This window comes from Pagrus major, chromosome 9 (genome assembly GCF_040436345.1).
Source record: "Pagrus major chromosome 9, Pma_NU_1.0".
NCBI classification, from domain to species: domain Eukaryota; kingdom Metazoa; phylum Chordata; class Actinopteri; order Spariformes; family Sparidae; genus Pagrus; species Pagrus major.
This window is the reverse complement of record NC_133223.1, coordinates 21,195,861-21,222,228: the sequence shown is the minus strand read 5'-3', so window position 1 is coordinate 21,222,228 and position 26,368 is coordinate 21,195,861. Positions and strand designations below refer to the sequence as shown.

Below are 26,368 nucleotides of genomic sequence, written 5' to 3'. Positions count from 1 at the left end.
ATGTGCCAGTGCAAAAATGACATGTCACATCAGTTAAATCGGTCACTTCAATGAGTGAATGTCATCTCCTTTGATGACAGCAGTCAACGAGGGAATATCAGTCAATACCAATGTTCAGCGGATACATTGGTGCATTCATAACTCTGAAGGCCATTATATACCTGGATGGTAAACAACTGTGTTGTATTCCTTTTGTGCCTTAAGTGTAGTTACTACAGCTTCTGATCCGAGGCACTAACGAATGAAGAATGAGGCAACCTGGCATCATTTCTTCAGAAAACAATAGCACATTTCAAAGCCCTTGAACAAACTATCATTTCTTTCCCTGCTGCGACTTGACTCATGTGAACTATTGAAGTAGCTCACAATAATTGGAATTCCATTAATAACAAACAGCTTTGTTAAAAGAGATGCTTGTGCTTCGCCTCTGACAAGATAATAACTGCAAAAGAAACAGATGGCCTCATGTAGAGAACATCTTCACACTGTTATTGCTGTACAGTCTGGGTGCCTGTGGTGCAGCTGTGAGGCTACAGAGCCTATTGTCCACACCAGACCGCGGACAACCAGCTGAGCCTTTGATCCTTCAGTTACTCTTTAACCACTCATTCACATTTTCTTGATGCTGCTACCTGTTCATCTCTAACGCTGTCTTTCCTGCCTTGTACTACTTTTATCTCTATTCTCAAGCCAGGGCACCATCAACCAAACAGAATAAGCTGCATGAGGCTGAAAAAAGGGGGACGGTGATGAAGTTGGCAGAGTGACCGAGTGGGAAGGAGAGTGAGTAGCAGAGAGTGACATGTGGTAGGCGTTTAAGGGCAGCACTAACTACAGAGAATGGCCAGCAGCAGCAGTTAGTGAGCAGGCTTGTTATCAGTGTGGCCAAGATAGCCGGAGAAATTTTCCCACGGCCAAAACTACCAAACCGTGAGAATCGAGACATTTGGAGTGATAAGCCTGCTGTATCTTTACCTGAGGAGGCAGAATATCAGCCTGGAAGGAGGGGTAATGTGCACATGTAGCCACCACACTTCCTCAGTGGGCTCACAGCTATGTAAATGCTATACTCACAAAGAAATGTGAGCGTGTGGAGAAACTGAAGGGGCAGTAAACACGGGGAAATGGTCAGTGAAATGGTCAGTGAAATGGTTAGTGCTAATAAGGCTCTGGAGAGGACAGACCTTCATCAGGCCACAGCTTCGGCTCAACCCACTCTTGGACTGATTTATTGGATTTGATGCTCTGGAACACACACGTTTGCATGCATACATGCAAACGCACACAAACACACACACACAAGCACTCAATCTGCAGTGTGGGTCTCTAAGGCTGAATGTGGAGTATTTTAAAATGGACTCATTTTGGGAAGTGGGGTAGAATCAATCCACCTCTGTGCCACCTTCAGGGTAAACACTCATTATATTGGGACTCTGATCAATAGTGCAAGCTCAGGGAAATCCATTTAGAAAATCAAATATGGGTAAATACTGCTGTCATGTACCTCCCTGCCCCGAGTCCACGCTGACTTTGAAGTCCTGAATTGAAAAGTAGGATGCTTCCATAATTTACCGCGGGCTCAGCCAAACAACAGCCAATAATATTTATCATGACTTGACTAATTTTGAGGATATTTTCACCAATTAGAATGCTAATTAGAATCTTTTTTTAGCGACTGCAGCCATTGATGTTGTTGACAGTCTCAGCAGAAGGAAGAATTCAAAGTGCAGTCCTTACATCACATCTTCATCATCCGCCCGGCCGAAATAGGGGTGACTGGAAACTGATATGGCTGTAATAGAAAGAAATAGAGTATTGTGTTAGCAGTGGAAAAAACAACAGCATGCAGGGCTATTTTTCAGCACTGGAACCAAATGAGCAATGATATTCTCTTTGCCAGGGACACAGTTAATTGAAAAATATAGTGCAAGATGATTTCATTTGCCAGTGCACACAAAGGAAATTGAATTTTCTTTATCATTTTTTTCAGGGTCTTCGAGCTGCTACCCTACATGTCTCCGCTTACATTTCTCGAGATAGGAGAGTTCATCCGGAGAACAGCAGCCCTGGAGCAGGCTGGAGGCTCGCTGCCTTGCTCAAGGGCACTTGGACGGGACTGATGGGTTTCTAGTGACAAAGCCAAATCTGATCTGGAATCATTAACGCTACATCAGTCAGATGTTTCCAGATGTGATTTGTATCTTTTCCAATGGGATACAGCTATGACTAACAGTTATATTCATTAGAGATTAGACAAGCCGGCTTCACAATTTCCCAAAGCCCAAATTTAAAATTCCTAATTTTGTCTAACCAATCTTCTGAGTGCATGAAAGCATCAAACATGCATTTTAGATGAATATCAATATCAGAATTTGTATGTAAGTTATGTACAGTATGTAAGTATGTAGGGGTTTCCTACCCCGAAGCTATTTCGAACAAACACTATGATTGGCTCTATACACATAGGAGACGCCTCAATCACCCAATCAGAGGACGAGAGAGATCGGTTTGAATAATGATCGCCTTGAACCACCTCAACATCAAGGAAGCAGAAACCCTTTATTCACAAAAAAAACTGTATGCTTAATAAATAATTCCATTAAAAAAATGACAGTAATTAATGGATTGTTAAAGCTGTAGCTGTTTTTTTCTGTTGATCGACTAATATATTAATCACCAAAATGAGCACAATGGGTCAAGATCTATAACATGTTTTAGAACACTTTTGTTCTCACTGCCTCAAGCTGTGGCTGTTATTTTTCCTCTATTCTTAAAAGCATTAAACAAGGTTTATTCTCAGTTCACATCCTCTGAAGGTGAATTATTAAACAGTTGAGTAACTGTATATTTACTCTGTGGGATGGGGCAAACAGACTTTCAATACAAAGCATTGTTGCATGTGGGAGTGATCAGAATCTCTAGTGCGGAGAGTGGACAGGAGCGTGATGGCACATCTGTGGCAGTGGGCGGCTATGTACAGAAATCCTGTGAGAGAGACAGAGTGTATAAAGCCGACCTCCAGAATCCAGGATCCTGCCCCAGAGTTGGTGCTGTAGTTCACAATGTGAGGCTGAGGGCTTCACATCTGACATATAAACCATCACCTTGAAAAGTAATCTCCCTCGATCTCCACCCACCTGACTCCACCCCTGCCACCACTGTGAGCTTTCAGGTAACATTTAAATGATTACCCTCGAGCACTTTCATCATCCAGTGGGGAAGAAATGTGTGCGTGCATGTACTTCTGTGTGTTTTCTTCATGTGCATGTGTGTGTGTGTGTATGTTTGTGTAGTCCTGCTGGCAGGCAGATGGTCAGGGTGATACTCGGAGCTGAAACAGTACTGAAAACGTGGGCCAGCCTCGTTCTCTTTAGCACAGCTCCCCAGTGAGTGGCACTCATCAGTATTCAACATGCATAATGATGTGAGTCTAAGGACACACAGCACCCCCTGGCTTTAATCCAGTGAAATGAACCATGAGTAAACACACTGTTTACAGCTCTCTTAATATTTAGTATACAAAAATGCAGTGGGTGCTCAATCGGTAACACCATCCAAGATAGAAAGATGTTCCTCATGCTGATGTGAGCATCAGTTTCTCACAATCCCAGTCATTTTCACAGCTTTTCTTTCACAATATCCAAGAAGTGTTGAGTGTCTGCATAAATAAAGGACAGCACCACCAAAATACTTTTTCTAAAATCAATAAAATATTACAGTAAACAGCAACAACTTTTTATTACCACGCGAATAAAGCTTACCATATTTACGTGGGTCCTTGTCAGCTGGCAGATTGGAGCGTAGGATTAAGTTGCTCATGCTGTTTAAATATGCTGGCATTGTGTGGTGGCCTTCAGGGTTAAACCAGACCTAAACCCATACACAAACAAACACAGAAATGCACAGAAACCATGAATCACACTGCTGCAGACCAGAGTATGTAAGTCATCTCTACAACACACTATTCCAGTGTTTATACCAAGGCTTTAAAGAGACAATAAATGAAGACGTCATCATGTGAGGATTTTTACACACTAAAACAGTGGCACAATTGCTGCAGTAAAGCATATTTATGATGACACTGATGGTGTAACAATGCAGCTCCATCTGCGAGCCCTGATCTTGTAGCGAGGATGTCGTGTTTTAACGTTCAGCTTCTCATCAGGGCAGCGGTTAAAATGATAATAAGACAGGCAGCAAGGAAGCAGGAGACAGATTTACCTTAGAGAGAGTGCGGTTTTTGGGCACTGCTGTTACGTCCATCTGCAAGTCAGGAGGGAGCGGCATGCCAAAAGCAAAGCCACCATACCTGAAAAAAACATCACAGTACATGGATCAAAACATACGAATGCCGCTGAGGAATTAGATGTGACACACTGTGCTGGCTTGTCTTTCTTTTAAAATAACCAAACAGATTCAGAGCATTTTATGTATTTATTTATTTTCTTTCAGTAAAGCACTTTTTAACATTTTAAAACTTTTTTGTTTATCATATTTATACAAGTACGAGTAACATTATTGACAAGGTACTAGAAGCCTAATCGTATTAAGCTGAACCAAGCATTTAGGCGATGACTGAAATTTTTTGCACTCTACAGCCAATTAGATTTCTGCTCATCCTTCCTGAAAGGAAAATGATAAATGTCTCATGTTAAGTGATAACTAGATGTAATGCTGCTGGATTATGCACATTCTCTAGTGCCTTGTCCAGGTGCCTCTCTGACAAAGAGCTTCATCACATGGTGCAACCGCCATCACTTGTACTTTTTGTCTCAAATTTGAAGAAAATCCCTCCTGTTCTGAGGTATGGCATTCACGAGAATGGAACAGATGTGAGGTCACAGTGACCTTAACCGTTGACCACCTAAATCTAATCAGTTCATCCTTGAGTCCAGGCAGATGCTTGAAGAAATTCCCTCAAGGCGTTGCTGAGATATCCCATTCCCAAGAATGGGATGGATGGATGGATGGATAACCCGAAAACATAATATTCTGAATTTTAAGTATATATTTTCCAAGATTTGAGGTTTTCCTGGGGTGGTCAAGCTTATATCATCATATTATTTCATTCGAAAGAAATGTAAAATTGAGATTTTGGCTAGAAGTCTCAGACTTTATGACCCTACTGCATGTATTTTAAGTTTTTATCAAGTTTAATGTCTGTCAGGACTAATAATCTGAACTAATAATAATAATAATAGTTGTATAATACCATAATGTAATACTGTGAAACCCTGATATTTTCTGAGTTGGTTATTGTACTGTGGACATCTCATGCCGTTGCAGCCCTACATGATATAACTGCTTGGATTATCATGGAACGTCACTTCGTCGAATTAACACAATTAGATTATTGATTAAACCTTGGTGATGCATGGGTTGAAATCTAAATGTGTCATCATTAAGCAGGTGTAAACACTGTTTGCATGTACCTGTTCCTCCTGAACTCATTTGCTGTGGCCACCAGGTAGTTCTCCACATTGAGGCCACTCAGGTTGTACACGATATGAGCTGAAGGGATCTTCTTATGGGGAGGCTGGAAGCTTTGCCCTTCACAAACCTGCAGTGCACGGAACAGACAAATGCTTTGTACTTGCCCTTTGATCAAGTACATGAGCGAGAACACATAAACTCACTCTCTCTCTCTCACACACACACACACACACACACACACACACTGCTCTCAGTGACCCAGTCTCACCTGTTCCTGATGCGTGCATTTACAGACACTAAATGCTCTGGAGCTGTTCCCACTGGAGCTCCACTTGCTTGTGCTTCTTGTGCAGCCCCTTTAAAAGAAACCGAGTGAAATGGTGGCTCGGTGAAATGATAATATTCAAGACCATCCATGGACACACCCTAGAACGCATGTTTAAACTGAGTTGATATGCTGGCCTGCATTAACGCTAAAAACCTGTACATAACAGAGAGTCAAAAATCTGAAACTAATTATATCGTAGCTGCGAGCTTGGATGTTTATTTGTGAGATCAGGACCTAAATATTTTTTTCAGATATCAATACAGTTTTCAAAGCTGTTTAATATGTGCTGTAATATCATATTGTGTGAAATTTGCTCGTGTGGGTTGATGCTCAGCTCCCTCACATTTTGTTTTCTGCCAAATGTTTTCAGGGACACTTTGTGCAGATCAAAAAGAGATTGTAGCACAACACATGACTCTGCACACTCACATGAACACCTGTTACTTAAATAACCAGAGTAAGGGGACCATACAGTTTATTTCCAATAAATGTAAACAAGAAAATGCAGCACTCAGCACCCTTTTAGTGTCTGTCATTTTGTGATAATAGGACATCATAAGCAACATATGCAGTCTCCCTTGCACCATAAGATCTTTCCTCCCCTCTCTCTCTACGCTTCTAATTTTTTTTCCTGAGGATTTTAAAATGCATCCGGGGTCTGGTTCATGAGTGCCAACATTGATTTGAGTGCTGTAAGGGCAAAATCTCCCCTATAAACACAGGGTGTTTATGGAATACAAATGATCCTCTCACATCGCAGAGTCCTGCTGCAGGCTTTCAACCACATACGTCGAGCTGAGCGGCAGGAAAATAGGGGGGAGGGGCATGAGAGAGACGAGAGAGGGAGCAGCAGGAATTGGAGGGAGACAGTCTAGTAAAATGAAACAAGGTGAAAGAGGAGGCATGGAAAGAATGACAATGAGTGAAATATGAAAACACTGTGTGAGTGGAGAAAGGTGGAATACATCCAGAAACTGAGCACAGGCACCCAGACTACCACTGACAAATGTATCATTGTCAGGCAAAAACAGCTGGCGTTTGAGGTGTGATAACGTACGGGTCATCCTTGTCGAGGCAGGCGTTATCGATCCCGGGGAATGACATCATGGCTTCCATCAGCTGGCTAGAGTTGGGATTTTGGTTACTGTGGAGCCAGAAAACAAATAGTCAGCCTCAACCCAAGGGTAAAGAGAACAGTTTAGTGAACTATATCATAATAACAACAATAAGAACATGAAGTAACACAAACAAAATGGTTGTTTAATACGGCTCTAAGAGACAGATTTTGTATTAGTTATTATTGATTTGTTAAAATCGCTCCTCGTGGCTATAGTTTTACAAATAATCTGAATTCAAGGTTGGCATTTATAAAGTACTTTCCTGGTAAAAAAAATAAATAAACTGGGTTTAAGAGGAATTTACTAACTCACAACATTGTCAATAAAATGACAAATGGGGGCACAGTCAGAGATTCTAATATAACATCCTCAGGACATTTGTTGTGCCACTTTACATTTAAGTGGATTTCTTTTATTTGTGCCTTTAAACTCACCAAGGGGTACACTCATAAATAAACGAACAAATCATTTAGTTTGCAGTTCATACCGGCAAGTCTGGAAACACAGTGCTATGAGAAAGTTCATAAAATGTGACATTCTACAATCCACAGTTATAATAAGACAAGACTGAAGTGGTCAGGGTTTGGAGTAAATTGCCCCAAGTGAAGGAGTTCAAGTGTTTTGGAGGTCTTGCTCACAAGTGGAGTGTGAGATGTGCCGAACCTATGTGGCGAAGAGGGTGTTGAGCCAGAAGCTAAATCTGTCAATTAACCAGTGGATCTATGTTCAAACTCTCTGCCATGGTCATGAACTTTAGGTAGTGAGCGAAAGAATGAAATTATGGATACTAACGATTGGATTGAGTTTCCTTGACAGAGTGGCTGGGCTCAGCCTGAGCTCTTTTTTGCTTCAAGAAGCTACTAAAGTCATTTGAACCACCTGGGCACCATCGTTTCAAGGTTTTTCAAGCATGATCAACTAGTAGGACACCTTAACAGCAGGACATTGCTGGGAAGAGGGATGTCTGGAAAACCTCGTTTAGCCTGCTGCCACCACAATCTAGCAACAAGTAAGTGGCATAAAATGGATGGATGGAAGAATGGATGGTATGATGGATGGATGGATGGACAGATATGGATAGTTGGATGTATGGATGGATGGATGGATGGATGGATTGATTGATCGATGGATGGATGGAAAGATGGATGGATGGATGGATGGATGGATGGATGGATGGATGGATGGATGGATGGATGGATGGATGGATGGATGGAAAGATAGTTGGATGGATGGATGGATGGATGGATGGATCGATCGATGAATGGATGGATGGATGGACGGATATGGATAGTTGGATGTATGGATGGATGGATGGAAAGATAATTGGATGGATGGATGGATGGATGGATGGATGGATGGATGGATGGATGGATGGATGGATGGATGGATGAATGGATGGATGGATGGACGGGTGGATGGAGCATCTTCTACTGTCAACTACCTTCAATTTACTTCAGCATGTAATATGTAACCCAAACACTGATCTCATTAAAAATAAATAAATATAATTTTCCAATCTATTTTGTACATGAAGCTAAAGAGGACTGAGGAGAGCATTCATACAGTCTTTGATATAGATTGGCACCTCAGCAGTTTCTCCCTCGCAACATATCCCCTTGATCAAACAAAAGCGCTTCTCAAGAATGTAGTCATTCATCGCAACCTCCTGACACTCTTAATATCTCTCACTTTGATCTCAACTTCTCAGCCGTCCTCATCACAATCATCTCTTTCCCTCATGTTTTCTCTCGCTCCCCTTCCTTAAATTCCGTCTGCCCTTCAACAAACTGCAGCTTCAAATTCATTTTATAACCAGTACGACACGTCTTCCCCTGCAAACGATGCAGGAACTGAAAAAAGTAATGAGATGCATCAAGCTTTCATCAAAGTTGCAGAGGTGTTGCGGAGGCGGTTATGTGGTTTGAAAATTTGATCTTTTGAATATATTGTGTTCTTTAATCTGAGCAGTATCAATTTTGTAAACACCAAAACATGGCACCCCAATACAACATCCTCCAAGCTCTGCTTTGCCATAATTTACCATGTTTTTACCTTAAAAAAACACAAAAAGTCTGCAGTGTTTCCTGGAATTGGTCAGACAAGTCACATCAACATTTGATTGAACAAGACTCCCTTTTCCAGGTGAGTGTTGTTCAAATGACTTTAAATAAAAGAGCAAAGCTTCAGAGTTTGACTGAAGTGCTCCAAACATGCTTGGTGTAAAAGCACCCTGATTAGCCTTATTTACTTCTGTGTACTCCTCTCCCAGTGCTCCTTTGTACTTTTTGGGGACTGACCTGAAGAAAGAGTAGCTTGGTCTGAACTTATAAAGTTCAGGGCTAAGCTTCAGCTCAGGATAGTGCTGTAGGTCTTTCTTGATGGAGCCCAGGCCCATAGCAAACACCACAAACACAACAGGAAGCAAGATCTGGGCGAGCAGGCCCTTCCAGTCTCTGCGGCTGTGTTGGAACCTCTTGATTAATATGGCTGTCATCTGCTGCCAAGCCAGGGCCAAGCCGCGCACCATGGACGAACCGGTAAGCTCTAGAGGGAAATAAATGGAGACAAGATTTAATAGCTTTTGTATTAATTCACTCCTTACTGTCTTTGTCTTCTAAGGCACACTGAGTTAAGGCTCACAGGCAGAATGTATCACATAAGATGGAAGTGCAAAGATTCATATTTAACATCCTACATGCTTCCTTTTACTGTAAATATTCAATCTTCAACTTTCATTGTTTTTATTGGACGTGATGTGGGCAAGTGAAAGAGGCAAAGTGCAAAAGGAGAAATAGAAGGAAGAACCATGGGAGGAACGGTTACACCCCGCCTTTCCGAAACCCCGCTGTTCCGAAAATAGACTTCCATTCTTCGTAATGGCAGGGTTTCCCATTTTTTCTAAAGACCCCGCTATTCCGAAAAGGCTATTGGGGAAACCCTAACCCTAACCCTAACCCTATTGGGAAGTAATTTGAACTTGAAAGTCGGAACAGCTGTGTTTTTGGGGGAGGGTCAGAACAGCGGTATTTTGGAATGGAGGGGTTTCGCAATGGAGGTGTTTCGGAATGGAAGGCCGTCCCCGGGAGGAACAAAACAAAGAATGGTAGAGGTAAAAAGCGAGAGAACTTACTGATGTTGTCTCCAAAGCTGGAGATGCTTTCGCTGTGGTCTGAAGGGAAGCTGTCGATGGATCCAGTGTCAGAAACCGTCTCCGATATGGTCGGGAGGGGGTCCTCAGGCCTAGCTTCTGTGTTGTCGTGAGTCAATTGGAGGAACACCTACACAAGTGAAAAGAAAACATTAGCAGCTGTGTTTGTCAACGAGCCAATCAGTGTAATTTATGGCTTGTGATTATGCATACATGTCAATGTGATCAAGTTAATAAGCAGAAGCTCATTTGGAGCTCCCGTATTTTAAACAGGAAAAATGTAAATGTACCTGAGCAGTTGAGCCAGTTTTTGTTTTTGTGCGTGGGTGTTTTAACTTACCTCTTCGAGGGTGGTGTCAGAGATACCATAGCCCCCCAGCTGCAAGGCGTCTAGGTTGGAGTCCAGTGCGGTCAGGAGGGAGCGATATGAGGAGGCGTTAGATGAGCTGAAGGGGGGCAGAGAGTAGACCAGGTCGCCCCCCTGGGCCTCCTTCAGTCGAGCTTCAGGTAAGTGAGCTTGGATGAAGGTTTTCAGTTCAGCGTTGTCAATCTGCTCAGATTCTTGGTTCAGCATCTGCAGAAAAAATTGGAGGAATATATTATCATATTCATCACGCTTTACCTTTGAGTTCCCAGAATATGTTCATTTTACAAAGCATGTACATGTTTTAATGCGCAAAAACATACTGTCCGTTGCTGCAGCACCTCTATTCACCCTGCTCTGAATGCTCAGCTACAGATTAAGCTCATCTAAAGGTGCAGTTTCTGAATATGGGCTGTGTGCATTTCTCAGAGGATTGAGTGTTTTGATATGTTCACATCCTGTGTCCTAAGTTTTTGTTTGTGTTTTTCATGACATGTATGCTCTACCATCGTCCCCCTCCTAACATCATCCATTTCTGACTTTCGTAACATGTTGAGTTCAGTAGGATTATCCACTTCTGCAATTATGACTCTTATTTATACTATGTATACACTGCCCCAAAAGAATACATATTAATATGTTAGCACAGCAGCACTTCAGTGCTCCAGCTGTGTCACAAGATGCATTCAGGGACAGTACTGAGTGTAGGTCACCAGAAACTTGGCAGCACCCAACAAACAATCACTGTGTTATATGTGTGAAATAGAAGTATATAATAATTATGTTAATAATGTATTGCTTTGTGTCGCATTTATGTACACTTAGCATTAGCAGTTATGCAGCCTGTGAGGCGGCTGTATTGTTACCCTTCGCAGAGGATGGTATATTTTCACCCGTGTTCATTTGTTTGTTGGGTGGTTGGTTTGTCAGCAGGATTACACAAAAGCTAGTGAATGAATTTCCACGAAACCTGGATGGAGGATGTGTCTCAGCCCAGGAAACTTTTGGTGCTGATCCAGGAATCTTTCCTCACTTTCTTTAACAGTGCGAGATAGGGCATTTTTGGAGTTTGAAATAACTTTGCATCTGTTGCATCAGACTCAAAAACACAGCTGGAATACCTCCTGTGCGGACAGGCTGTTTGTTAAAAAATGTTGTTACAGCTTTTCGTCAATATATTATCCAAACAAGTTACAAGTCATCTGACAAAGCTTTGAAGGATGAGATAAGGAAACTGGCAACACATTTTGCCTGAGGTTTTCTGCCTTAACTAAAAAGATTGAGCACTACATTAATAAGACGTTTGATACAAGCTGAAAAAGATGTGAGAACAGCCAAAATACAGACCAAAATATGTAACTGGCATGTAGGATGCTATGGGCTGGTAGGAAACTTATCATTTAGCAAGAAAAGAAAAAAAGGACTAAAAAAAGGACTTTAAATTGCTAAATAAGGAAAGCAGTTGGAGCTATAGCATGCTGAAATAAAGTATGAGCCAGTTCTTAGTATTCGGCAGAGCATTATTTGTGTTGGATTTAGCCCATTTAGCAGTTTTTCAATTTATCCGATCCAAGTCAAACTGCTGCAATATGTATTATGCGCAACTCTAGTGTCCAATGTGGCAGAAATAAAACCTAAGACTTATTTACGCATGAACAGGCCAGCTCATCCATAATAATGTGCTCTGAAATGTGACGATTCATGCGGGCTGCGAATAGTATAAGATGTGTCACTGTACTAGAAAGTCTGAGTAAAATGCATCAGAGATATGCTGTTACTCACTCACTTCGGAGATAAAGATTGTGGCCTGTAATCACTCAACTTGATTCACTCATGCTAAAATGTTGTCATGTCATCTCAGTCTAATAATGATTTCATGTTGTGGAAGTCAAAAACACAGGATGCCTGTGAGGATAAATACCTTCTTGGTGAGAGTCAGTTTGTAGCCTTGGCCCAGCTTGTCTTTCAGGTAGAGGGGGGATCCACAGCATTTCAATCCTCCTCTCTCCAGGAAGGCGATGCGGTCACTCAGTACTTCAGCCTCATCCAGGTGGTGGGTGGACATGATGATTGTGCGATCTGACAGACACATATGAAGCAATATGTATAATTTGTGCATGCATTATTATACCATCCCTTAACCCATAACTATAACTCAAATCAACATCACAGAAGCGATAGTTGGAGTTGGATAGTAGTCCTTATTTTCCTATCAAAGATGGCCTTTTAAGTGTAGCTGCAGACAGGCAGACATACACACATCCAAGTAAACAACCAAAAACCAGACATCACAAAGACAAAAGCTATACACAAGCTGTGTGATGCACATACAAATCATTAGAGAATCAGGCGCACAAACAGCAAGCGTTGCATAAAGTTTATTTTGAAATAGATTCCCCTGGCACCAAAATCTCCCTAACATCTGAGACATGGCCAATTACACAGGATATTTTCTACATCTACAAATAGATGACATTTAGCAGTCTCCCTGCCATTACTGCTGCTACTCTGATAGAGCCAGAAGAAGAAAAAAGAAACTTCTGGATGCCTTTTAGACTAACTATATGCTGAATTTAAAGTTAGAAGCCTGAGAGGGGGGAAGCCCTCCAGGGTCAGCTCCAGGTTCACTGCTCGTTCCTGTTCCGTCTCAGGAAATAGGGAGTTGGAGGCATATTCAGTGGAAAACACAAGAGTAAGAGTTTAGGTTGTCAGTGCCATGTGAGACTTTGCACTTTGAATTTGAGTGTTTTTGTACAAGACTAGTAATAAAATAAATGTTTGCATTCCTGATTGTATTCCACAATTGACAGGGTGAATATGATTAGCCACACATTTATAATATAAGTTTAAGTCTGCATGGAATCCCCTTAAGCTGAGTTGCTTCTAATATAGCATACTAACTGGGTGTCAGAGGTGGCAAAAGTACACACATTCCTTACTCAAGTAGAAGTACAGATACTCAAGACTCTGGTAAAATAAGAAGTACTGATTCAACTTCTTTACTCATGTAAAAGAGGCTATGAAATGTACTCAAAGTATAAAGTAAAAAGTATCCCTCTAAAGGTCATTGCAGTAACAAAGTACTTCGTCAATGCAGTGTCCTTCAGAGAGATACTTTTCATATTTCTACTTCGTTACGTCCCACCTTTGCATAAAACCATTTAAGCAACAAGTTATAAAACTCCCAGCTAATACAGGTAGATTTTAAAAGCTTTTTAAAATGTGACAGAGACTCAGCTGATTTAATCAGACGGCGAGGGGGAGTTTGTTCCACAAAAGAATGAAGCCCCTTTGTCTTACGTCTTGACTGTCGAACCTTTCTCAACATTTGCTTGGTGTCTTAAAAAGCAATCAACAAAATCGTGGAATTGAATTCTAAACAAACAGGGAACAGTGTAATTCAGCCAGAGCTGGTGAGATATGCTCTCTGCACCTCGTGTTTGTCAGGAGCCTTGCTGCTGCATTATGCACCAACTTTAGATGGATAATTGCTGCATAATTGAGGCAAGTAAATAATGAATCGCAGCAGTCGAGATGAGAGGAAATTAAGGTGTGAATAAATTGCTCCACTAAGTTTTTGAAAAGCACAGGTTGTACTGCAAATACTTCTGATTTATCTAAATATTTCTGAACTTATGGTCAAATATTTAGTTGTCAGCAGTCCAAGGTTGTGTGTGTGTGTGTGTGTGTGTGTGTGTGTGTGTGTGTGTGTGTGTGTGTGTGTGTGTGTGTGTGTGTGTGTGTGTGTGTGTGTGTATCATACTGTTAAATATATGATCAGGACCAATTGCCAGAATTTCAGTTTTTACATAATTCAGTTTTATGAATTTAGAGACTATTAAGTCTTTGATTCGAGCACAGCAGCAGTGCAAAGAATCCAGATTTTACCATTTTCACACACTGCTGAAGTAAAGGATAAGATGGCCATGGTGTAGCAGATGCAAACTAAACAAAGTCGGGCAAAGTATCGACCCTTGCGGGACTCCACGTGAGGTAAAATTAGAGTTTGCCTGTTTGTTCTAATCTCTTGTGTTATTTTGCTATTTCCACCTGTTCTTCTCCTTATTGTTAGTATCATTAGTGGTAGCAGTAATCATAGTACTAGCTGTAGATCTGAGTTCAGTTGAGAGTTTGTAGAAACAAATTAACAGGAATGCTTGTGTGTGCTCATTGTGTGTGTGCTTCTGAGAGACTCACTTTTCTTGTGCTGGATAACAATGTCCCAGATGCTACGCCTGGAGCAGGGATCGACTCCTGTGGTGGGTTCATCCAGAACCACCAAGCGAGAGCCCCCTATGAAGGCGATGGAGATTGACAGCTTGCGCTTCATGCCGCCCGACAGGGTGCCCACCCGCTTGTGTCTGTGAGCGTACATGCCTGTCTCCTCTAGGATCCTGGTAGGGGAGTAGGAGAGAATGAAAAGCATTAAACATGGAACGCATGTTAACATACTTTTTCTATGCATTGCTACACGGTTTCTGAGCCACAGTTCCATCAGTTACCCAGTGGGAGGTTCTGAGCAACAGGAAACTAGAGGAGAGGTACAGTTTTTTGCCTTAAGGTTCAGGCTTATTATTGCTTCTCTTGTCATGCAGTAACCCACAAAAAATTGTCTCATGATGCAACTAGGAGTTCAAGCTACAGCTTAATGATGCCATAGAATGAAAAAAATATTTTCTGGCACTTGCTCCCATAAGATTTTCCAAAAAGACACAAATGAATAACAAGAAATAAAATTTAAAAAATGATTATGGATAATGTGAACTTGATATTGGAAAATACATTCTTCTAATTTTCCCAGAGAACAGGGTTCTCAACCTGCATTCAATGACAACGTCTGATACATTTCAGAGCTCCTGAGATGCCCAAGGGTGGCATTTAAAGCAACATGATGCAACTTTTTTTCTTAAAACAACAGCTTCAAAATCATTGTGATGGTACAGTGTCTTGTAATAGGCTGAATGATGTCTCTGTCTCAGCCTCTCTGCCCCACTATCATTTGTTTCTGCACTATGTAACTTCAGCGAGATGGTAGGATCACAGCATTACATACATGTTTACTTCAAGATATGTACGTTTTGGTACTGGCACTGCTACATCATTCAGAACCCCTGACATCATGTTTAAGACAAAGTGCATTATGATTGAGTACATTATGATATTCAGCATGTTCCCTGTACTTGATGATCGATCACTCACGTGCGGATTTGTTCGCTCAGTTCCCTGCGTGACCAGTGTGGCGCCTTGATCTGGCCGTACAGCAGCAGGTGCTCCTTGGCGGTCATGTGGTCAAAGAGGACGTCGTATTGCATGCACACCCCCAGCTCTTTGCGGACATCATCGATGTTCATCTGCATGTCTCTGCCGTAAACCTCAATGGCGCCCGAAGATGGGGCATATAGGCCAGTCAGGAGAGACCTAAGCACAAGGCATGGGTTAACAGTTCATGTAGGATCATTTATTATCATCTTAGTTTTTTGGTTATTTTATGGTTCATAATGTGGAAAAAGCTATAAATCAATTACTTTTGCTCCTATTTGCTACCTGGGGTATAAAATGTTGTAAATGTCCTTTGTTTTTCTCCCATTAGCTTGTTTTTGTACTTTACCCGCAGCACCTTCCTTTTAAATTATGATTTATTGGTCCCAGGAACAATATAGGACAAGAAATCCCTTCCTGGTATTGGATGTTTTTGAATCTTATTCTGCTGCTGCATTCATTGTGCGTTTCTCTGAATAACAGCATCAGCAGAATTAGTCACATTTAAAATGTAAATGTAAGTGCTCCGGTTGATGAAGAACCGTCAGGCTAATCTCTACCACGCTGCATTTGCTGTGCCAGATTTGGACAAAACAATCTCCCTGTCAGCAGCAGGCCATTGAGATGATTAAAGGGATGCACAAATCAAATTTAAAAGACACCACATACAGCCTATGAATGGTCGAAATGCGTGTGTATTCATCTTAGGACATGCTGATACTGTGAAAACAGAAACAATAGTGTGCTGCACATACATGGTGGTGGTCTTGCCGGCTCCGTTGTGACCAAGCAGTGAGGTGACATGGCCCTCGTAGAAGGACACATTTAGGTTTTGAATAGCCACTCTGTCGCCGTACATCTTGCTGAGACCATGGAGGGCAACGCCTACTGGGAGCTCTGAGAAGTCCTCACCGGCCTGAGAGGAAAGACTGCTCTGACCTGAGAGAAACACAGAGACAGAAGCAACCTGTAAATCAAGCTAACGGGGGACAGGAATAAAATGAAGGGCGAGGGGCATATATAAGTCTAGTGAGGTGTCTGGATCAAAAAAATGAAAGAACACAAAAGGGAGGACATGTTACAAAACACAACAAAACAGAGGAGACAGCATCGCTTTTGGTTATCTGCCCCAAGATACTACAATGTCGTTTTACTTCTGTACCTTTCCCCTTGTCGTCGGAGAAGACAGGCTGGTTTTTCTGCATAATGTTGGTGAAGAGGAGTCCTCTGCCCGCCTTAAAGTTAGACTTAATGCAACAGCACATGTCAGCCCAGAAGGAGGCTTTGAAGGGGAAGTACCATGGGGCAGGGATGCCGTAGTTTCCTGCAGGATGAAGAAGAGCAAAGACTTCTCATGAAGACATGGAACAGTTTTGGACTAAAGTTGTCCCGATATCAGAATATTAAACTTTGAAACAATGCCAGTACAAAACAGACTTGATAATAGTTTCAATACCACAGTAGAAAGAGATGAAAGCCCTAGGCTCCCAAAATAGAAGCATTTTGATTCTTTTTTTAAATGAACTACCTGCACACAGTGCTGGCAGAGAGAAAGCAACAGAAGACATTACAAAACATTTTTATAATATTAGCATCTGTGCAGCCTTGGGTTGAAAATCCAATAACAGATCTGTTTTTTTTATATAGTTTACTCACTTGGGTATGCTTGAGTTTACTTTCATTTCTACCAAATGCTGATTTCATATCATTTTAAACATGTGGTATCAAAAAAGTATCTCAGTATTTGTAATTTCTTCAACTTTAAATTAGAGGTAAGATTACCAAGAAAATTGTAAACTGCTGTATTTGCTTCAGGTAGGGTGAGATTAACACTGTAATCATAATTAAAAAAATGATTTAAATTGCTTAGTTTACTTCAATGCTAATGTTAATATTGTTGTGCTAATGCTAATACTGCTGACTGCAACCGGCATGAAAAAGAAGACCGACTACTCTGTTAGACTAGCAAAAGTGGAAAATGTGGATATATTCTTCGTATCTGGACTGCTTTGGCTTCTGCTATATACATTTGTTATCCCCAACAAATTAAATGAAGTTCACTTTAAAGTTGTGCATAACATTTATCCCACTAATAAATCAAGGTGTGTTAAATGTGAGTTCTGTAAAGATAAAGAAGAAACAATCATTAATCTGTTTTATGAGACAGTCAGTATGCATCAGGAATCCAAACCAACTATAAAGTTAAATAAGAAGCCAAAGATGTAATATTACACTATGTAAACAAAACTGTCAACTTAATAATTCTAGTAGTGAAGTTTCACATCCATACAGCCAAGTCTCGCCCATCGTTTGAATCCTTCAGGATGGAATTTAAGAAATACTTTGAGTCTATCAGATAGTTTGTGCTGATACAGTCAGTATGCTTCAAGACATCTTCAGAGAAATCTGATTGTACTACCTGCTGTCCCTGTTATGTTATTTTTTTTTTTCTTTCACCTTTTCCTTGTTATAAAACATTTACCTTGTGTCACTGTGCCTTGATAAATGTAACGTCTAACTGTGAGAAAAACTATGCACCGTATGCTTTATACAGTATGTTGTCATGATGCCTATGTCCTTTGTTTTTGCATTCCTACCTGTCAATGACGAATGATAAATAAAGCTTGAGGGGAAAAACATATCAGGATTATATGAGTAAGACTAACCTGCTTAATTTTAAAGACTCTGATTTTACAGGTTACCTGGGAAAACCTTGCGGATGTAAGCCCCGATGATGAAGTAAAGGATGGAGTCGATGAGCATCAGCCAGCAGAGCCAACCGAACGAGGCTGTGTCTCCAGAAATGGGCGAGGTGTATGAGTTGCTCCAATGAATACCTGAAAAAGTGAATGGAAGAAACCTTTTATTTAGCTTCCCGTTGACGAAAGTAGCTTTAGTCAAAAAGATCTTGTGTTATGAAAATCAATTGTCTACATGTGTGTACCTTCTCCCTGGGCCTCGTAGCGAGAGACATATTGACTGGCATGACTGAAACAGGTCGGGGAAAACAAACCCTGGAGGAAAACGAGAGACAAATTAGACACAATACAGAAACCAAAGCCACAAAAAAAGGGTAAAATATATCTTCTTTTTTTTACACAATGCCTTTCAGAAATTCCTCTCTTCTGAGCTCTTGACAACTTCGTGCAAGTTACTGAAGTGATACTTTCCCAACGTGATATGAAGAGTTTTGTTCAAGGCAAACAAGGCTTCAGATGTACACAGTGATGTTATGTCAAATAAAAAATGAAATGTTTGACCTACAACCATTGATCGTCGTGCAGCGTACTTTCAGAGAAATAAAGATGTGTTACTGAATGAGCACAATTTATGTCAGCATAAGAGAGGGGGAAAACTCTGTTCTGCAAACAGAAACAAGTGTAAGCTGTCAGTGCACCCTCCACTCCACTGCTTACTATACTTATTGTCAAACCAAAAAATAAAAATAAAATCTTACAAGAGTAAACAACCAGAGGCCCTGTTTATTCAGATTTATTGTGAAATAATGAAATTGCATTGTACCTCCAGAGCCAATTTAATTATTCGCAAATTTGAAGCTAGAGGTGGTAAATTATTTTATAAATTATATTTGTAGAAAATCTAAACCCGACACAATTAATAAATTGCTCTGACAAAAAAATGTCTGCTAGTCCCGCTAGCTGCACAGCTAACTGAGCTAACAAGCTTACAGTAGCTACAGTTAAGGATATAAACATATATAGATGTAGAAACAGAATACAGTAATCAGCAGTTAGCAGCTACCCTGGTGATATGCTGCCTCTATCTGTTGGGATTATGAATTCAAGGTGGCCAATTCTTACGTATAGCACCTTTAAATAGAGTTCTTCATCTATGTATTTAAGAGTAGAAAAGCTAGTGGATGTAGACAGGCAGAGTAGCTTGGATGGATTTTTTTCAGTAGGATACTTTAGAAATCTAGCTTGCTCTTGCCAGTGTTACCAACCACAGCTTTTATATTATATCATACATATAACACCATGTGAGTCATGACAGAAGAGGTTCCTCACCAGGAGGCTCTTCTGGGAAAAGGTGAGCTTCGTTTCTACCGCCATGACCACAATGAAGGGGAAGAAGCAGAGGATGTAAATGAGGCTGCCACTGAGCCCGGCGATGTAGGTCTTGTCGAAGAAGGAGCTGACCAGGTAACTGAAGGCCAGGATGCTCAAACCATAGTCGCAGAGGTACAAGAAAAGCAGGAAGCCGTCACTGTGGGGCAGGATGCCGCCGTGCTTCAGGATCAACGTGAGGATGATGATGGTCAAGACGAGGTAGGTGGCGCACTCGAAGAACCAAGCAAAAAAGTGGCTGAGCGGGTTGACTCCCATCATTTTCATGTACTGTGGGAGAGAGAGAAAAAAACAAAAGCTGTGCTTGCTTTCCAGTGGTGCTTATGTTACAACAGAGAAGAAACATGGAGGTCAGAAGTCAATTCAACATTTGTTGCTGTGTTCAAAGCTCAGAGAAAAGAAAAGAGAAAAGACAGTATCATTACAGGGCATCTTGGTAAGCAAGAAGTTAGTGTTCACTGCAGGAATACAATGACGGGTCTGATCATGTTTCAAGTGAAAGAAAATATTACCTCGTGCAGCCTCAGCTCTCTCTCGTGCACCAGTTTCTTCACAAAATCAGCCACAAACAGAACCCAGGCCATCATCAGCATGAGCGGGAAGACAAAAGAGATGGCCTCCAGATACCTGGGGAATACAGAGGTGCCAACTGTCAGTCAAATTTCCAGAAAATCTAACATCCAATCACTGTCAACAACAGCACATGAAAAGGCCTATCATTCAGTCACGGGCTTGTCAGAGACGGAGATGCAGAGAGTGGAAGAGCAATATTGAAGAGATTTTTGACAGCTGTGCCCTGATCCTCATATTATTTACGCAAAATAAATGCCTCTTTGTTTTATTTGGGATTTTTTTCACCTAATCGTATCTGCAGCCCGACACATAGGAATTTAGCGCTTGCTGTTTTTCATACTACACAGCTATATTTCACAGCTATCATGTCAGAAAATGTGTTGTTGAGTAATAAATCAGAACGATGGCGAGGCGAGGATCATCATATCTTATCGTTGGTGGAGCCGGCGACAGTGGCCCCGCTGGTGCTTCTTACATGAGATATCAGCACTGTCTTGAGACACACTCGAGGGCAAGCACAAACATAACGTTCAAGCATGATTTATTGGAAAACAACGAAGAGTATTGATGCACAAGTAAATGCCAAACCCATGTTGGATTCGGATATATACTACAGACATGAGTGCCGTTCTTTATGGATGGTTATTAAAGGCCTGAAGGTCGTTTCAGCGTATGTGTGTATATGGACTTAAAAAATGTATGCACAATAATGGTGAATATTCATGCACATGGTACGGAGCCAATTACACAGTGAAAGGCTCCTGTGAATGACTACTTACTGTCAGTCCCAAGTGGCAAATGAATAATGAGAGAGCATGCATTATTCCACATCAATGGTCGTATGTCCCCTCGGAGAGGCCCTGTGCATCCTTTCATGTTTCTACGCATGCATCCATATGGGAGCATGTTCATACTGTATGTGTGTGTATGTGTGGGACTCACTCATCCCGGAGGTGGCACGGATAGGGGAAGGGCTGCAGCTGGACGGCCGGCTCTGTGACTCTCTGTCCAGTCTGGGTCTCGATGATAGCCCGATCAATGTTCTCCTGCAGGTAGACAAAGCCCCGGTTGTAGCGCATCGTCAGGCTGCTCGAGATGTGGTTGTCCTTCACAAAATAAGGGTTCCGGACTCTGTCGGTACGCATAACGTTGTCCATGTGCATGCGGATAGTGTAGCTGACTTTGGGAGGCAGGGAGGACGTGGAAGAGGAAGACCTGGCCTGACGCTTCCTGGATGAGGAGTCTTCGTCTTTGGGAAGCTTGAAGATGACACCTTAAAGACAGATTGCAACATTTCACCACATTCAGTTTACAAAATTCATTCCCCGCCCCAGATAAGCTGTTGTTGAGTCAGATCTCATGTAAGGCTCGGTCACAAGCAAGCAAGAAACTTTCCTCTTTAAACAGATACAACTTCAGAAGAAGTAGCACTGCATAATGGAAAGCAAAGTAACAACCTAGCTGGATATAAAAATGGGTTGGAGTCCTCTAATGTGTGGAAAAAGATTATTCAAAGGAGTGCTGCAGGAATGAGTCCTAAAGCCTGGAAATAAATTTGTATTTTGGCACTTTCAGTTCCCTCGTCTCAAAGTCAATTGGTTTTTTGAAATGTTTTACTAAGTCTGTGGTTAACACAAGCTTAAGAGATGTTAACATTTGTTCTACAACATAAAATACATCAGTAAATACCCTACATGTGAATTTTGAAGCCATTAAATATCATTATAAAGAAGCCGAAGAAGAGGTTGTCGGGGACGTTAAACGTCATCATGCAGAACACAGAAACTCACAAGTCCGCCTTTACTTATAAACTGTTCTAACTCAAACTTCCCATCTTGTAGACTTAACAATTGATAGTTAAAGCAACATTATGTAGAAACTGGCATTTTGTGCGTTTCCTGCAGCCAGCCACTTGTGGGTGATCAAGATGGTTTGGCTTCACTTTTGGGGAGCTGGCCATTCATCGATCTTTATATACAGTCAATGAGTTGAAGTCATGCATCCGTGGTGTAGCTTCTTTAAAGTCCTAACAGAGTTTACTTTTCTGCAATAATCTATGATTAAATGGAAAAATCCCATTGGCCTTTTGACAAAGCTGACTTTCTGGTTGGCCCAATATTTACTCACTTGCGTAGAGATCACGGTTTTTGGCTAATTTATGAGCTGTGTCGTCGAGCTGATCGGCAGAGTCGTAACCGCGGTAGCGGTCAAACTTGATACAGGAGGAGAGGTCGACCATCAGGGTGGACAAGGTGGTGATCTGTTTCAGGATGTGCTTGTTCTTCTCCAGCATCTCCGTCACGTTAGCTTTAAAAGAAAGAAATAGGAATTTAATTGCATGGTTTAGTGTAGTTTAAGCTGTAAGCTGATTGCTGTAAATCCAAGAATCAAAAAGATAACGACATTTGTTGTGTCTGTTGAGTGCCATGCCCTATTATGTCATGTTAATTAAGATAGAAATATGGTCTGACAATACAAGGTAGCCTAATTAAATACCTGCATGTCAAAGTCAGACATTCATAATCACATCAAGGAGAGAAGCCCGGGGAAATTCATGTTGACATGCTTCCTGTAAACCTATGAAGCAGTCACGTTTTCTGAAAGCCCGAGTATTTTACAGGCAATAGGTGAGGGTGGAATAGAAAGGTAAGCCTGGTATCCGCGGCTTACAGAAAGTAAGACCTTCAAATGCTCACTCACAGAAGCTGCTGAGCGTCTCCTTCATTTTGCCGACATTGATGTCTGTCTGCATCTCAATGAAGTTCTTCACAAAGGAATTGCCGAGGGAATTCTGACAAGGAGAGGAGGGAAAGTGGAAGAGACAATGCACAACATCAAGATTCAGCTGCCGAAACTCGTTGAAGACCACTGCAAAGTTTATCTCCAAACTTTCAGATGACGGCGAGCCGGCTAGAATAATCAGATATGCAACAGAAGGCTGTGAGTGTTCGTACCTGCAGCATCGGCAGTGTGTGGCTGAGTAGTTGGGCCGAGTTAAGGACGTATTCGGAGGAGTCGATCCACTCCTCGGAATACTTCCCCAGATTTGCAAACTCTTGCAAGGTCGCATTGGCCTGGACAAGGATAGGACAAGGGCGAGAACAGGTGAAACAGCTGGGTATCAGCAAGATGTCATAACCTGCAGTGTTTGTGTCTGTGTGTGTGTGTGTGTGTGTGTGTGTGTGTGTGTGTGTGTGTGTGTGTGTGTGTGGCTGTTCGAGTCTGTGAAGGCAGCAGTATGCTAGAAACAAAGTCAAAATTGCTCAAAATAGAACCACAGCAGAAGATGGTGGCGCATACAAATATGTGCATACATCCCTGAAACTCTGTAGTTCTTGTTTACTACATGGCATGAAGACTAAACAGGCAACTATCGCCTAGAAGAGGCAGAAATAGACAGAAACAGAGTCAGATGACGGATTTCAGGGGATTTAGATGAAGTTCATGAAGGTGTGAACCCTGAGACAAGCTAACTGTCACATGCTTGAGCTGAAAAACAAAAGAAACAAATCCAAAAAAACAGAACAGTTCTGATCATTTTCACAGCGAGCAGACAGGTGAGTAAATTATTCAACTAGCTTAGCCGGCAAACCTGTACATGGTGGAGTAGTTTGTTGGCTTTATGTCAGTAATAATTAATCATTCATCTTGTGTGTGTGCATGTGTTCATTTATGCTTTATGTACTGCATACCTTCTCCATGATGGCCCTGGTGACAGGTGTGTCAGGGGTGTACAGAATTTGTCCCATCAGCATCGGTTTGAGGAAAGCCCAGGCGATGGCTCCACCTGTGGTGTTGACCATGTCCAGGTACATGTTCTTACAGAAGGGAGCTAAACAAGGAGAGAAGACACACAGTATTTACAGGGGTGAAATGTTTAATTTGGCCAACAAACATTTTTCAGATTTAGTTTCTTTTGTCCAAATATTTAGACAGTTTGAGCATCATTTTAGAGCTTACAGGATGAGGCTGGTTTTTTTGCAACAAATCCCATGAAAAGACCAAAACCAACGATGAATAAGTCTCTTACTGCTTTACAACTTGTTTACTGCATCGACAAGCCCATACATTCCCAAGAAACAGTCACAAATCTGTCCTCCCAACATACTGGCATTTCGTGGAATCTTGAACCTCTCAATCATCTCCTCCCTCTGTTGCTCTTCTTTGACGGAGGGGTTAGAGTCCGACACGATGGGGAGTTTGGAGATTCCAAACAGGGCCAGGATACCGTGCCTGCACAGCGCTCGAGAGAGGGTGACGAATGTAGCTTTGCTAGAGATGCTGGCCCTCTGTCCTCTTGTCATCTGGGGAAAAACGGAGATAGAAACTTGTAGTACTTATTTTGGTTAGGTGTTATTTTTGGTTAGGTGTAAGAATTGTGATCACACAGACAGAAAAAAAACAGGAAGACACGGAATGTAAAGCACTGTAGAGTAGTGAAGACTACACACTTCGTTAAATTCGTTGTTTGACACCAGGTTGAGGTCGTTCATGGAGAGCAGGTAGCCTTGCAGCTGACCAATGGCAGGAAGAAACTTGTTCATCATGTTGGTGATAACCTTGGCCATCTGAAGCATGACTCCCACCAAGCTCTGCAATTCTTCAGACAACACCATCTGAAATAAAGGGAGAGCCATTCAAACATGTTCCTATAGTTTTATTTTCCTCACGATGACTCTAGATTTAATTCAATTTAACAAGTGCATTTCCAAAGAGCAGAGTCTTGTTCTATCGTGTAGGTCTTTTTTTCTTTCTTTTTTTTAGATAGGTTTGAATTGATTGAAATGATTAATCAGTGAAGGCTCTTGCTCAAAATAAAAAATGCCATCCTTAGAATATCTCTCAAAAGTTTCACACCATTGAAAAGCCATAGTTTCATACTTTTGAGTATACTGCATTCACTATTTTCCTCTCTGTCCTTGCTGTCACTTTATTCTCTCTCTCTGACTAGATTAAAATCATTTGGTTGATTCAGTCAAGGCTATATATAGCTATACAGCTTATATATTAGGCAGTCACATATGTCTTTTTCTCAATTACTTCAGAGGCTATTAACCATAGTCGATATCTGCTGGTCAATGGTTGTAAGTTCTTATTTGAATCGTGCACACTTTTAGAGTAGAGCGACATTTACAGGAAACATTACCTCCATTAAATTCGAACAAAGCACCTAAAGATGTCTTTCCAACATTTTCTCTAAAATCTGGAAAAATCACTCTCAATACCTCGGCCTGAGACTATATATAGCCTTATTTTTTTAATTTTTTTTACCAGTACCAGGTGGCTATCAAGTAAAGAGTTCTGTGAAACCGTTTTAGGACATATTAGATAATCAACAATGAAACAAACAAATAAAAACCATTCACCTCAAAATGCCAATGATGAATATAAATAGCAAGCTCTTACAGGCTACCGTTCTTCCCCTCCTGTGTCTGCTCTATACCTCCACTGGTAATTGGTAAACTTTAATCAACTGATTTTTTTGCCTGAAACAAGCTGAAATAAGCACACTGGCATAATATCACCTTGCAGCTGACAAGGCTAACCTGTCAGCAAACAGTTGAAGAATGTTAATCGTAACTGAATCTACTTTTAGCTTTTGTTTGGCCTTCAACGACTGCTAAAGGAAATATCAGCCTCTTGAGCAGCTAACTGCTACACTACGCCCACCAGCTTTGTATACCCATCGTTTGGTGCTGATTACATAGCAAACATCTTGAGGCCTGTTTTGCTGCAAACTTCCTACTACGTCTCTAAAATATAGTATAGTAAGTAATTTAGAGTCGCAGATACTAAAGAGTTTCAACACAACACAGCACACCTGTTACTGTTTGAGTTGTATCAGGTAATCTTTCCACTCTTAAATGGCCCAGGATGAAGATAACAAAAACTGCCATTTTGGTTACATTGAGGTTATTTTGCATTTGAAATAGAAGAGGACAATTACAAAGCACTTTGTTAAAATCAGTACTTTTACACCTTGTGGCCATTTTAGAAATTTGAACCTAACCTCTACTTGTAATGTTTTGAATAACTGTATTTTCATCAACATTCAAT

The 26,368-nt window shown here is 41.2% G+C and overlaps 1 protein-coding gene across 1 annotated transcript in view; it reads right to left on the bottom strand.

Moving 5' to 3' along the window:
* Positions 1-26,368, bottom strand: part of abca12 (ATP-binding cassette, sub-family A (ABC1), member 12) — an 84,836-nt gene that overhangs the window by 15,547 nt on the left and 42,921 nt on the right. Inside the window, exons 39-63 of the mRNA XM_073473149.1 lie at positions 24,763-24,927; positions 24,420-24,615; positions 24,004-24,143; positions 23,266-23,385; positions 23,012-23,102; positions 22,439-22,618; positions 21,254-21,584; positions 20,251-20,365; positions 19,679-20,008; positions 18,595-18,664; positions 18,353-18,487; positions 16,813-16,974; positions 16,406-16,589; positions 15,591-15,809; positions 14,589-14,785; positions 12,313-12,470; positions 10,368-10,601; positions 10,010-10,157; positions 9,177-9,423; positions 6,819-6,905; positions 5,702-5,789; positions 5,433-5,560; positions 4,222-4,309; positions 3,762-3,870; positions 1,738-1,792 (exon numbers count right to left, since the gene is read on the bottom strand). Coding sequence (XP_073329250.1) covers positions 1,738-1,792; positions 3,762-3,870; positions 4,222-4,309; positions 5,433-5,560; positions 5,702-5,789; positions 6,819-6,905; positions 9,177-9,423; positions 10,010-10,157; positions 10,368-10,601; positions 12,313-12,470; positions 14,589-14,785; positions 15,591-15,809; positions 16,406-16,589; positions 16,813-16,974; positions 18,353-18,487; positions 18,595-18,664; positions 19,679-20,008; positions 20,251-20,365; positions 21,254-21,584; positions 22,439-22,618; positions 23,012-23,102; positions 23,266-23,385; positions 24,004-24,143; positions 24,420-24,615; positions 24,763-24,927 — 3,977 coding nt within the window. The remainder of the gene's footprint in view (positions 1-1,737; positions 1,793-3,761; positions 3,871-4,221; positions 4,310-5,432; positions 5,561-5,701; positions 5,790-6,818; positions 6,906-9,176; positions 9,424-10,009; positions 10,158-10,367; positions 10,602-12,312; positions 12,471-14,588; positions 14,786-15,590; positions 15,810-16,405; positions 16,590-16,812; positions 16,975-18,352; positions 18,488-18,594; positions 18,665-19,678; positions 20,009-20,250; positions 20,366-21,253; positions 21,585-22,438; positions 22,619-23,011; positions 23,103-23,265; positions 23,386-24,003; positions 24,144-24,419; positions 24,616-24,762; positions 24,928-26,368) is intronic.